The 13981-nt window shown below is 53.0% G+C and overlaps 1 protein-coding gene across 5 annotated transcripts in view; it reads right to left on the bottom strand.

Annotated features, from left to right (window-relative positions):
- The window catches only part of TBC1D31 (TBC1 domain family member 31), a 185547-nt gene that overhangs the window by 143456 nt on the left and 28110 nt on the right, over positions 1–13981 (bottom strand). For all 5 annotated transcript variants that reach the window (XM_066578806.1, XM_066578807.1, XM_066578804.1 and 2 more), the window contains 2 exons: positions 9709–9860; positions 8707–8866 (listed from right to left, as the gene is read on the bottom strand). In XM_066578806.1, coding sequence (XP_066434903.1) covers positions 8707–8866; positions 9709–9860 — 312 coding nt within the window. The remainder of the gene's footprint in view (positions 1–8706; positions 8867–9708; positions 9861–13981) is intronic.

Below are 13981 nucleotides of genomic sequence, written 5' to 3' on the forward strand. Positions count from 1 at the left end.
CCAGAGCAGCCCCTCAGGGGTGGAGAAATTATAGAACGATGAATGTGGTCAGTTTATGGCCATCTGTAAATGCCTTTGACTGAGGGGGGAGTCTGCAGATGCAAAAGTATGCCCCCGGTAAAACTGAGAAGGTCTGCAAAGAAATCCACGAAGAAGCCTTACACACCAGCATAGTAAAAGCCCCGCTGCGTACCGCCCACGAGGTAACCTACTGCCCAAGTAGAATGCAACACAACGTGGAAGGGAGGCGTTCTGCCTTCAGTACGGGATGCCCCTACCACCATCGATAGGATCCAGTGAGAGCGGACCACCTTGGTAGCCATAAGGCAATATCTTGGGCCATCAGGAATCAAGAACAGAGTCAGACATCTGAAAGATGCCACAAGACTCGTACTAGATCCAGTTTGTGAAAAGTGCATTCTCTCGGATGAACTGCAGATGAATAAAATGATGGAAGGCCAATGTCCCCCTTGAAATGGAATGCCGATACCACCTTCAGTAGGAAGGAGGGGACCGGACATAGGACCACCTTGTCAAGGTGAAAGACGGTGAACAGAGTTTTGGCCAACAGCGCTGCGAGCTTGGAAACCCAGCGGATGGAGGTGACCGCTACCAAGAAGTCCACCTTCCAGGCCAAACGGAGAGCTGAAACGTCAGTCAACAGCCCGAAGGGATGAGACTAACACATCCAGTACCAGATTAGGGTCCCAAGGTTGGACAGGAGAATTGTATGGAGAGACGGTATTAGAAAAGTATAGATGGCAGACTAAGGACAATGGACAAAGTATGGAAAGTTCGGACACCTGACCTTTTAGGAAACTAAGGCTTAAGCCTATATCCAGACCCTGCTGTAGGGAAAGAAGCATAGGGCGACAGTTGCTTTGTTCCAACCAGAGACAGAAATATTTCCAAACGAGATGACAAACCCGCCAGGAGGAAGGTTTTCTAGCTTTCATTATGGATGGAGTGAAAACAGTTTCCACAAATCCACCGCCATGCCCTTAAATGAAGTGAGAACAAACTTGGGTGGCAGAGGTCCTTGCAAGAGAAGATCTTGTCAAAGAGGGAGGAGACACAAAGTCGATGAGATCCACGTACCACGCCCAGCAGGGCCAATCTGGGATGATAGGAATCATTACGGGGCCTTCCATCTTCATAAATCATGGAATTAGTGGGAAGGAGGGAAAACATACAGGAATCAGAAGTTCATCCATGGAATTCCTAGTGTGTCCACTGCTTGAGTGTGGGGGTCCTGAGACCTGGCCACAAGGACTGGCAGTTTGCAATCAACTCTGGACACTATGAGGTAAACGTTCAGTTGGCTCTACATTCGACAAAGTGCTCTCATTCTTCCAGGTCAACTGTCTCTCTGCTAAGGGAGCAACTGTTTACTCCCGGTATGTGGACCACCAAGAGCACTGGATGGTGATCTTCAATGATTCTGTCTTGACCTTTGTGCTGTGAGTTCCACCTTGATAATTTAAAGGGGTTGTCCTGCAGAAGCAAGTGCAGTTATGCACTTTTGTATGGCCATATTAATGCACTTTGTAATATACATCGTGCATTAAATATTGGCCATACAGAAGTTATATACTTACCCCCTCCTGGTGCTGGCATCCCCGTCTCCATGGCGACGAGCAAACTGCTTCTCTGGTCGCCGGAACAGTCGCGCTTGCGCAGACAGGAATCCCCTTCTGGAAGGTCCTTGCTCACGAGCTGCGTCCTGGCTCCTCCCCCTTCTCAGCATCATCGCGTAGCTCTGCCCCCGTCACATGGTGCCGATCAGCCAATGAGGTGGCTGTAATCGGCAGTGGAGCTCAGACTGGAGAAGAACATCCACGGTGCACCATGGAAGAAGACCCGCAGTGCACCATGGGAGAAGACCAGCGGTGCACCTTGGGAAATGACGGCGACCATCTTGGAAGAAGAATTTTTATAACTTCATGAAACGATCTAACGGTGAGTAGAAACGCTCTTTAAAAATCGCTTTCCACGGGTAGATTATCATGTTTGCTTTAGGAGGGAGACTGGGCAGAGAAAAAATTTACAATTTTGCCGCGGGACAACCCCTTTAAGTATGAGACACCCGTCGCATTGTTGGTTTGGACCCGAATTGGGCAACCTGTCAGCCGACATGCAAAGTGTTGAAGCAATGGGAGAATGGCCCAAAGTTCCCACACATTTAAAATCGGTAATGTGGATTCCTGTCTGGACCAAGTGCCTTGTGACGTGAGATTTTGCAGTGTACCTCCACCCCCCCCAGCCAAAGAGGTTGCCGTCCATAATGAGCCCCTATCATTGGAGGGTCAGAAAGGAGCATCCAACATGGATTCGTAGGGAATCTTGCCACCATAAAATGGAATGCTGTATTTGCAGAGGTATTTGGATCTTTCGATCAAGAGAACCCAGAGATTTACCTCACTTGGAGAGAAGGGTCCACTGAAGAGACCGAGCGTGAATTTGGCCGCACTCAATCACCTTGAAAGAGGAGAAAATCAGCAGCAGCACTCACGTGAGTTTGCAAAGAGAAGAAGTAGTTTTCTCGGTGGTAATAGTACACGAGCCTGAGCTGCATCGAAGGAGAGCCCCACAAAAAGTCCAGACGTTTTAACGGTAAAAGGGAAGACTTGGGGTGGGCCTGGACAGGGTCAAGCTTTAACCATTAGGTCATCGAGGTAGGGGATGGCCACTATTCCCTTGAAATGTAAGAGAGCCATCACTGACGCCAGCACTTTTGTGAAGGTTCAGAGACCATGGCCAAACTGAATAGAAGAGTCATGTATAGATAATGATTGGACCAGATGGCATATAGGAGAAAATTGTTGTATATGCCCGTCAAATGGGGATATACTGATAGGCATCCTTGATGTCGATGCATGAGAGAAAATTCCTCCGCTTCCAAGGAAGCAATGACAGATCTGATCCTTCTTGATTACCATAAATAAAATGAAATATAAACCTGCAAAGAGTTGAGGAGGATGAACCGGAATGACGAGGCCTGGAGAAGATAGGTTGTGTATCACTCAAGCAAAAGTGCTGGGCTTTGAAGGAAACCTTGGAATCCTGAAGCTGCAGCAGCAAACTGTAGAGGGCGGAATATTCTATGGCATAGCCTGAAGAAACGATCTCTGAAATCCAGGCAGATTAGATGTGGGTGAGCCAAGTGTCCCTAAACAGGGACATCGTTCCCACACCCTGTATGAGCCGCCCTTCATGCAGAAGATTTAGCAGAAAAGGACTTTGAGGGTTGTGGATGCCAGGAGGGTCTTGGTTTAAAGGAGGACCTTACTAAGGAGTTTTCTTACTACCCAAGCTCCAGGGGTCGGGATGGTGAAATTGAGGTCTTTTTTCCTGCGGAACTCTCCCATGTCTGGATCTGGTCTGTGGTAGGTGGGAACGCTTCCACCGGTGGTGTCAGAGATGGTCTCATCCAATGTTGAAATATTGAGCCAACAAAAGGAAGGCTTGTTAAGGACCTTTTAGATGAGACATCTGCGTCCCAGGAGTTTAACCACAGGGTGCCGCGAGTGGCTACCGAAGCTGTAGACTCAACTTCCCCACCTGGCTTATACAATGTGCAATGTCTGCCAATCCTTCTGGAGGAGATCCATAAAGAATATCTCTGCATAGTTGCTTGGCCCATTCAGCCGTGGCCTTGCTGGCCCAGGAAGATACGGAAAATCAGCTCAAGTGCCAAACCCGCCATCTCAAAAGGTTTTCACTGAAGAATCCATCCTACTGTCAGGCATGCATTAACAAGATGAATCATAGGAAGAGTGGCATGTTTCACCAAATGGGATACTGGTGAATCCACTGCTGGAAAGGACAACCATTTTTTCACTAACCCCTCTGTAAAAGGATACATGAGGTCCAGACGCTTCAGGTACTGCATGATGGGTGAAGCAGCAGGGGAACTGCTCCGAAGTAGAGCTTACCCAGTCCAGAGCTAGCGTGGGAGCGATGGACCAACAGATCACTGTAGGATGACTTGGAGTTCTGTATGAGGAGCGAATGCCTGTTGAATCTAGGCGCATGGAATCCTGTATAAGGAGCTGAGGCCGGGGCACAGGATGCGAGGACGGACCTTGTTGAGAAGAAGATGTGGAAGAAATGGGCACCCTGGAACAAGGAACGCTAGGCCCCAATTAGCGGAGAAGTAAGCCTTCCCTAAAACGGAGCATTGGATTGGAGAATGTTACTGTGCCCACTCAGGGGAAGTGGCCTGACTAGGCTTGAAGCCAGGGTATAATTTGGCCTTGGCTGGCAGCCATGAACAAGCACAAAAGCCATCCCCCCTTTCCCTTCCCGCAGCTTCGGGTAGGTGCAAGCGCTGAGAATCTTGCCTGCAGGACTCCCAGGGTAGACCATGCATCAGGGCAGCACAGAAGGGAAAAAATAACAGTCCCGCGGTATGGAGCAGCAGGAGGTGAGAAGGTGCCCAAGGCTAGATGGAGAGGAGACCTATATAAGCCCCAACCAGCACTGTAGAGACCCCGATTGTAGCCGTGGAACATCGATGGGTTTCTATATAACATGGTGGCCACTATACCAGGCGAGCCACGTCTGAGGTAGCACCTGGATGCGCCTCCTTTTCTTCTGAGGTTAGTACAGACAACACCACAGTCAACTCTGTTCTGTTCACCCTCCTCGGTGGGGTAACGGAGAGTCCTGCCCCCCGTATGCCCCAAACACAAGAGGTGCCTGAAGACCGGCGAGAACCAGGTCTGCCTCCTACAGACACTAACCTAAAACTGTCAGGAGAGCTAACACTTCATGCTTAGTGCCGCCTCCTAGTGGCAGCAGCTATATCCGTGGTCTTCGGCTGTATTACCCAATGATATGGGCCAGATATAAGAGACTTTAAATTATTTTTTAAAAAATATTAAAATTTTAAAACAAAAAGAAAAAAAACAAACCACGCACCTTGTCCGAGCGGTCACATCTTAGAGATAAAACACACCAAAAAAACCCTCTACAATTGTCTTCACTGCATCCACGAAGGTCCAACTGGGTAGAATAGGGAAATTATTAATCCCGTATAACGAAGTCAGTCAGGAAAGAACCAAAACCTCCACAGTAACACTGTGCCCCGCCTCCAGGAGAAAAATGGACTAAAGTGGGCAAAAAGTTACCCAGCAGCAATACAAACTACAGGTCGCCCCGGAAAGGACGACCCTCAACCCCACGGGGTCACGAGGCGCCAGAAAGCAGGGGCTTTAGACAAAGATATTTTCTTCTTTAAACCATTAGTATGTAAGCCCCTCAATAAGTGCGGCGTCGCTGGAAAGACCCCCAAATAAAGACAACGTGCCATCTCTGCCGCATCGAAATATTCACCGCCACGCCCCAAAATGGTGGAATTGTGGCTTTTTTGCCATTTAGTCCAACTTAGAAATTCGTAAAAGTCTTCCAATACATTATATGATACATTCGCAAAGCAAACTCGTCCCGCAGTAAACGAGCTGCCGAATGCGAGCCGGACGCCGCTGCGCACCAGGTACCCTCAGTCATGAAAGGGTTAACGGGGCTTTCCAGTAAAATACTATTGATGACCCATCATCAGGACAGGTCATGAATAGTTGATTGGCCAGGGTCCATCGCTCGGGACCCCGACCAATCAGCTGAGCAGGCGCATGCAGTCAGCTCCTCAATAACACAGAGGTCAGAGCAGAAGCCTCCGCACCGCCCTCCTTGTAGTGGCTGGTGCTTGTAACTGCAGGCTGGGGGCTCACTGAAATCAACAGGAGCCGTGCATGCAGTTACAAGCGCCAGCCACTACAAGGAGGGCGGCGCGGAGGCTTCTGCTCTGACCTCTGCGTAATTGCGCAGCTGGCAGTGAACCAGTCGGGGTCCCGAGCGGCGAACATCGGCTGATTAACTATTGATGACCTGTCCTGAGGATGGGTCATCAATAGTATTTCACTCGAAAACCCCTTTAAGTTATTACTCTCCAGGACTCTCTAGACCTGCTTCAGACCTCCTCACTGGTGGTGGAGCCTCCTAGGGGCGAGTTCACACATTGCAGAAACGCTACAACAAAGGCCGTTCACTCCCGACGGCGGTAATTCACGGCATGCAGATGGTCACATCCACAGCCATCGGAGGAAGTCCCCCCCCCACGACATCGCCCCCACAACCATCGGAGGAAGTCCCCCACGCCCCCCCCCCCCCCACGACCATCGGAGGAAGTCCCCCACGACCCCCCCACGACCATCGGAGGAAGTCCCCCACAACCTCCCCCCCCCCACGACCACGGAGGAAGTCCCCCGCGACCATCAAAGGAAGTCCCCCACGACCATCGGAGGAAGTCCCCCACGACCATCGGAGGAAGTCCCCCACGACCATCAAAGGAAGTCCCCCACGACCTCCCCCCCCCCCCGACCATCGGAGGAAGTCCCCCACGACCCCCCCCCCCCCTACGACCATCGGAGGAAGTCCCCCACGACCCCCCCTACGACCATCGGAGGAAGTCCCCCACGACCATCGGAGGAAGTCCCCCACGACCTCCCCCCCCTACGACCATCGGAGGAAGTCCCCCACGACCTCCCCCCCCTACGACCATCGGAGGAAGTCCCCCACGACCTCCCCCCCCTACGACCATCGGAGGAAGTCCCCCACGACCTCCCCCCCCTACGACCATCGGAGGAAGTCCCCCACGACCTCCCCCCCTACGACCATCGGAGGAAGTCCCCCACGACCTCCCCCCCCTACGACCATCGGAGGAAGTCCCCCACAACCTCCCCCCCCTACGACCATCGGAGGAAGTCCCCCACAACCTCCCCCCCCCACGGCCGTCCGAGGAAGTCCCCCACGGCCGTCCGAGGAAGTCCCCCACGGCCGTCCGAGGAAGTCCCCCACGGCCGTCCGAGGAAGTCCCCCACGGCCGTCCGAGGAAGTCCCCCACGGCCGTCCGAGGAAGTCCCCCACGGCCGTCCGAGGAAGTCCCCCACGGCCGTCCGAGGAAGTCCCCCACGGCCGTCCGAGGAAGTCCCCCACGGCCGTCCGAGGAAGTCCCCCACGGCCGTCCGAGGAAGTCCCCCACGGCCGTCCGAGGAAGTCCCCCACGGCCGTCCGAGGAAGTCCCCCACGGCCGTCCGAGGAAGTCCCCCACGGCCGTCCGAGGAAGTCCCCCACGGCCGTCCGAGGAAGTCCCCCACGGCCGTCCGAGGAAGTCCCCCACGGCCGTCCGAGGAAGTCCCCCACGGCCGTCCGAGGAAGTCCCCCACGGCCGTCCGAGGAAGTCCCCCACGGCCGTCCGAGGAAGTCCCCCACGGCCGTCCGAGGAAGTCCCCCACGGCCGTCCGAGGAAGTCCCCCACGGCCGTCCGAGGAAGTCCCCCACGACCGTCCGAGGAAGTCCCCCACGACCGTCCGAGGAAGTCCCCCACGACCGTCCGAGGAAGTCCCCCACGACCGTCCGAGGAAGTCCCCCACGACCGTCCGAGGAAGTCCCCCACGACCGTCCGAGGAAGTCCCCCACGACCGTCCGAGGAAGTCCCCCACGACCGTCCGAGGAAGTCCCCCACGACCGTCCGAGGAAGTCCCCCACGACCGTCCGAGGAAGTCCCCCACGACCGTCCGAGGAAGTCCCCCACGACCGTCCGAGGAAGTCCCCCACGACCGTCCGAGGAAGTCCCCCACGACCGTCCGAGGAAGTCCCCCACGACCTCCCCCCCACGACCATCCGAGGAAGTCCCCCACGACCATCCGAGGAAGTCCCCCACGACCATCCGAGGAAGTCCCCCACGACCATCCGAGGAAGTCCCCCACGACCATCCGAGGAAGTCCCCCACGACCATCCGAGGAAGTCCCCCACGACCATCCGAGGAAGTCCCCCACGACCATCCGAGGAAGTCCCCCACGACCATCCGAGGAAGTCCCCCACGACCATCCGAGGAAGTCCCCCACGACCGTCCGAGGAAGTCCCCCACGACCGTCCGAGGAAGTCCCCCACGACCGTCCGAGGAAGTCCCCCACGACCATCCGAGGAAGTCCCCCACGACCATCCGAGGAAGTCCCCCACGACCATCCGAGGAAGTCCCCCACGACCATCCGAGGAAGTCCCCCACGACCATCCGAGGAAGTCCCCCACGACCATCCGAGGAAGTCCCCCACGACCATCGGAGGAAGTCCCCCACGACCATCGGAGGAAGTCCCCCACGACCATCGGAGGAAGTCCCCCACGACCATCGGAGGAAGTCCCCCACGACCATCGGAGGAAGTCCCCCACGACCATCGGAGGAAGTCCCCCACGACCATCGGAGGAAGTCCCCCACGACCATCGGAGGAAGTCCCCCACGACCATCGGAGGAAGTCCCCCACGACCATCGGAGGAAGTCCCCCACGACCATCGGAGGAAGTCCCCCACGACCATCGGAGGAAGTCCCCCACGACCATCGGAGGAAGTCCCCCACGACCATCGGAGGAAGTCCCCCACGACCATCGGAGGAAGTCCCCCACGACCTCCCCCCCATGACCATCGGAGGAAGTCCCCCCCCCCCCCCCACACACACACACACAAATGTACTTTAGGACATGACTGCCATGTCTGCACATACCCCAACTCCTGCAGTCTGCAGCCCTTCAGTAGCAGGCGGGGGGCTACCAGGTACAGACAGAGCTCGGGATTATGAGAGTATTGCACACATGGAGCAGGAGCAGACAACTGCAGACGGCAAAATACACAGAGGAAAATGTAGTCACTGACCTGGCTGCAGCCGCCATCAAAGTTATCAGGGAGGAACTCCAACTGTCGCACGCCGCGCACCCTAGGGGGCATCTGGAGAACGCGGAGCAGCCGCCGGGAGCACAGGCACCACACATGCAGGTTGTTCGACTTCCCTCCGGCTGCCAACATCCGTCCGTCCCTGCAGGAGAGACACCCATCACCAGCCGCTCATACAGCGGGAGGACGCAACTCTGGAAATACAGGGAAGACCGAAACCACTTGCCTGCTGAGAACCTGATCCCATCCGTAAGGAGAACGCGGCGCCATTGCTGGAGCCTCCGATTCCGGAGTTCTCTGGCCAATCGGGCTCCTTGTTCCCAGCTGTGAGCGCAGGTCCCACAACAGGACGTCGGGCCCTATGGGGTCTGTATGACAGGTTGCTCAGAAGCAACTGGAGGGTGTTCTGTAGGGCTCTGGTGCCCCCATACAGTGTTACCCTGCATGCCAGCACCCGTCGAAATGTCTGGGGGAGCACAGGGCCAGCCCAACGACCATCCCGTAGGGCAGATACACTTATGTGATAACAGCCGACGGGGCTCCTATACCGCAGTGTTATCTGCATACCGGCACCCGTCACGATGTCTGGGGGAGCACAGGACCAGCCCAACGACCATCCCGTAGGACAGATACACACATGTGATAACAACCAACAGGGCTTCTATACCGCAGTGTTATCCCGCATACCGGCACCCGTCGCGGTGTCTGGGGGAAGTACAGGGGCCGGCCCAACGACCATCCTGTAGGGCATATACACTTATGTGATAACAGCCGATGGGGCTCCTATACCGCAGTGTTATCTGCATACTGGCACCCGTCGCGGTGTCTGGGGAAGCACAGGACCAGCCAAACGACCATCCCGTAGGGCAGATACAAGCGTGTAATGGCACCCCATGCCGTGAAGAAGGCCGTTAGACTGTATTGTGGAATTAGGATCGCCATCATCGCACCAGTTCCCCCCCCCCCCTCCCGCTACCATTATACCTCGTAACGGCAAAAGCTTTATACTGGAACGTGGCGGCGCTCTCCGCAGGGGGCAGCTGGTATTTGCAGGTGAGGGTGTCGCTTTCCCAGGCAAAGATGGAATTATCTTTGAAGCAGCTCAGGATCGTGTTGCTCAACGGAAGGAAAAAAACCTGGAAGGAAATCATAAAAGAAGAAATCACAAAGCGCAAAAGTGAATTATGGCCGAGACTAAAGCATAAAGTGCAGCGCAGTGCCAGTAGCAGAGGGCGCTCCTGGGCCGGGTACATCAATATGCTGACACATCTACCCACTGTTCTTGGCACCGCCGGTACAGTCTGTGGGCTCGGGCTCCGCACCCCTCGCTTTATACAGGCATACATGAAGTGCAGCTGCATACAGTGAAGGCCCGCAGAGGACACTGTGGGGGCGACATCAACAGTAACACATCCTACCAAACTGTCCCTACTCTTCCATCGCTTATCCCGGGGACATGGGAAGCGCGCGCTCACACACACACACCATAGAGCGCCGCGGCCAAAGGGAGCATGTGCACACATCGTAGGAGGCCCAAGGGAGCGCACTTACACAGACAACGTAGAGCCCCGGTAGCCCAAGGATGAGAGCGTGCACGCACACCGTAGAGAACCCCTGGCCGAACAGAGCACGCGCATACGCCGTAGTACGCCGATAGCCCAAGGGAGTGAGCATGCACACACACAGAGTGATCCCAGCACAAGGGAGGGAGCATGCTCGGAAACAGTAGAGGGCCGCCAGCCCAAGGGAGGTAGCATGCACACACACCGTAGAGCGCCTCTTGGGACCTGGGAGCTTTATGTACATGATGGATGGATGGATATGTCACCCTCTATGGAGCCTCATGGGATCTGGGAGCTTTATGTACATGATGGATGGATGATATGTCACCTTCTATGGACCCTCATGGGATCTGGGAGCTTTATGTACATGATGGATGGATGATATGTCACTCTCTATGGAGCCTCATGGGATCTGGGAGCTTTATGTACATGATGGATGGATGATACGTCACCTTCTATGGAGCCTCATGGCATCTGGGAGCTTTATGTACGTGATGGATGGATGATATGTCACTCTCTATGGAGCCTCATGGGATCTGGGAGCTTTATGTACATGATGGATGGATGATACGTCACCTTCTATGGAGCCTCATGGCATCTGGGAGCTTTATGTACGTGATGGATGGATGATATGTCACTCTCTATGGAGCCTCATGGGATCTGGGAGCTTTATGTACATGATGGATGAATGATATGTCACCTTCTATGGAGCCTCATGGGATCTGGGAGCTTATGTACATGATGGATGGATGATAGGTCACCCTCTATGGGGCCTCATGGGATCTGGGAGCTTAATGTACATTATGGATGGATGATATGTCACCTTCTATGGACCCTCATGGGATCTGGGAGCTTTATGTACATGATGGATGGATGATATGTCACTCTTTATGGACCCTCATGGGATCTGGGAGCTTTATGTACATGATGGATGGACGATATGTCACCTTCTATGGAGCCTCATGGGATCTGGGAGATTTATGTACATGATGGATGATATGTCACCTTCTATGGAGCCTCATGGGATCTGGGAGCTTTATGTACATGATGGATGGATGATATGTCACCTTCTATGGAGCCTCATGGGATCTGGGAGCTTTATGTACATGATGGATGGATGATATGTCACCCTTTATGGAGCCTTATGGGATCTGGGAGCTTTATGTACATGATGGATGGATGATATGTCACCTTCTATAGAGCCTCATGGGATCTGGGAGCTTTATGTACATGATGGATGGATGATATGTCACCTTCTATGGAGCCTTATGGGATCTGGGAGCTTTATGTACATGATGAATGGATGATATGCTACCTTCTATGAGGCCTCATGGGATCTGGGAGCTTTATGTACATGATGGATGGATGATATGTCACCTTCTATAGAGCCTCATGGGATCTGGGAGCTTTATGTACATGATGGATGGATGATATGCTACCTTCTATGAAGCCTCATGGGATCTGGGAGCTTTATGTACATGATGGATGGATGATATGTCACCTTCTATGGAGCCTTATGGGATCTGGGAGCTTTATGTACATGATGAATGGATGATATGCTACCTTCTATGAAGCCTCATGGGATCTGGGAGCTTTATGTACATGATGGATGGATGGATATGTCACTCTCTATGGAGCCTCATGGGATTTGGGAGCTTTATGTACATGATGGATGGATGATATGTCACCCTCTATGGAGCCTCATGGGATCTGGGAGCTTTATGTACATGATGGATGGATGATATGTCACCTTCTATGGACCCTCATGGGATCTGGGAGCTTTATGTACATGATGGATGGATGATATGTCACCTTCTATGGACCCTCATGGGATCTGGGAGCTTTATGTACATGATGGATGGATGATATGTTACCTTCTATGGAGCCTCATGGGATCTGGGAGCTTCTGTACATGATGGATGGAGGATATGTCACCTTCTATGGAGCCTCATGGGATCTGGGGGCTTTATGTACATGATGGATGGATGATATGTCACCTTCTATGGAGCCTCATGGGATCTGGGAGCTTCTGTACATGATGGATGGAGGATATGTCACCTTCTATGGACCCTCATGGGATCTGGGGGCTTTATGTACATGATGGATGGATGATATGCCACCTTCTATGGACCCTCATGGGATCTGGGAGCTTTATGTACATGATGGATGGATATGTCACTCTTTATGGAGCCTCATGGGATCTGGCAGCTTTATGTACATGATGGATGGATGATATGTCACTCCCTATGAAGCCTCATGGGATCTGGGAGCTTATGTACATGATGGATGGATATGTCACCCTCTATGGACCCTCATGGGATCTGGGAGCTTTATGTACATGATGGATAGATGATATGTCACCCTCTATGGAGCCTCATGGGACCTGGGAGCTTTATGTACATGATGGATAGATGATATGTCACCCTCTATGGAGCCTCATGGGATCTGGGAGCTTTATGTACATGATGGATGGATGATATGTCACCTTCTATGGAGCCTCATGGGATCTGGGAGCTTTATGTACATGATGGATGGATGATTTGTCACCTTCTATGGAGCCTCATGGGATCTGGGAGCTTTATGTACATGATGGATGGATGATATGTCACCCTCTATGGAGCCTCATGGGATCTGGGAGCTTTATGTACATGATGGATGGATGATATGTCACCTTCTATGGAGCCTCATGGGATCTGGGAGCTTTATGTACATGATGGATGGATGATATGTCACTCTCTACGGAGCCTCATGGGATCTGGGAGCTTTATGTACATGATGGATGGATGATATGTCACCTTTTATGGAGCCTCATGGGATCTGGGAGCTTTATGTACAGGATGGATGGATGATATGTCACCTTCTATGGAGCCTCAGGGGATCTGGGAGCTTTATGTACATGATGGATGATATATCACCCTCTATGGAGCCTCATGGGATCTGGGAGCTTTATGTACATGATGGATGGATGATATGTCACCTTCTATGGAGCCTCATGGGATCTGGGGGCTTTATGTACATGATGGATGGATGATATGTCACCCTGTATGGAGCCTCATGGGATCTGGGAGCTTTATGTACATGATGGATGAATGATATGTCACCTTCTATGGAGAAGGTTTTTTGGTTAACCAAGATATGTTACAAAGGTCATTACTGCCTAGTTCTGCCTAGTGATGGACTAGTTGGCAGCAGCAAATGATTGGCTGAAGAGAAATGGTGGGAATTGCCTGTGGTTGTCAGGCAGAATCTGGTGGCCTGACAGTAGCTGGTGATTGGCCCAGAGGAACATGCTGGGAGGAGCAGCAGTGAGATATGGAGGTGCAGAGATGTGGGCCATCATCATCTGGAAAGGAAGCAGCATCCCACCCTCCCTCCCTTAGGTTTGTCGCGGTGTAGTTAATGGGGGATTGTCGCCCGCATTAGGCAGGGGGGCAGGTAAACTTGGGGAGAGTTTGGTGGTGGTAAAGACAGAGTTTACAGGAAGTGTTCTGGTTATTATTGGTTGCATTTCTCCCCAAATGTTGGTAACCCCGTTAATAAACACTGCGGCCTTCTGTATCCAATATTGGTGTCTGTGGCGGGGATTTATAAGAGTTTGGTAAGGTTTTAATAAAGCTTAAGATCCCATGCACCTCGACATTCACATCCACATCCATGTGATGCAGACAATAGAAAGTGTAACGACTTACACACAC

This window comes from Eleutherodactylus coqui, chromosome 9 (assembly GCF_035609145.1).
Source record: "Eleutherodactylus coqui strain aEleCoq1 chromosome 9, aEleCoq1.hap1, whole genome shotgun sequence".
Lineage (NCBI taxonomy): Eukaryota > Metazoa > Chordata > Amphibia > Anura > Eleutherodactylidae > Eleutherodactylus > Eleutherodactylus coqui.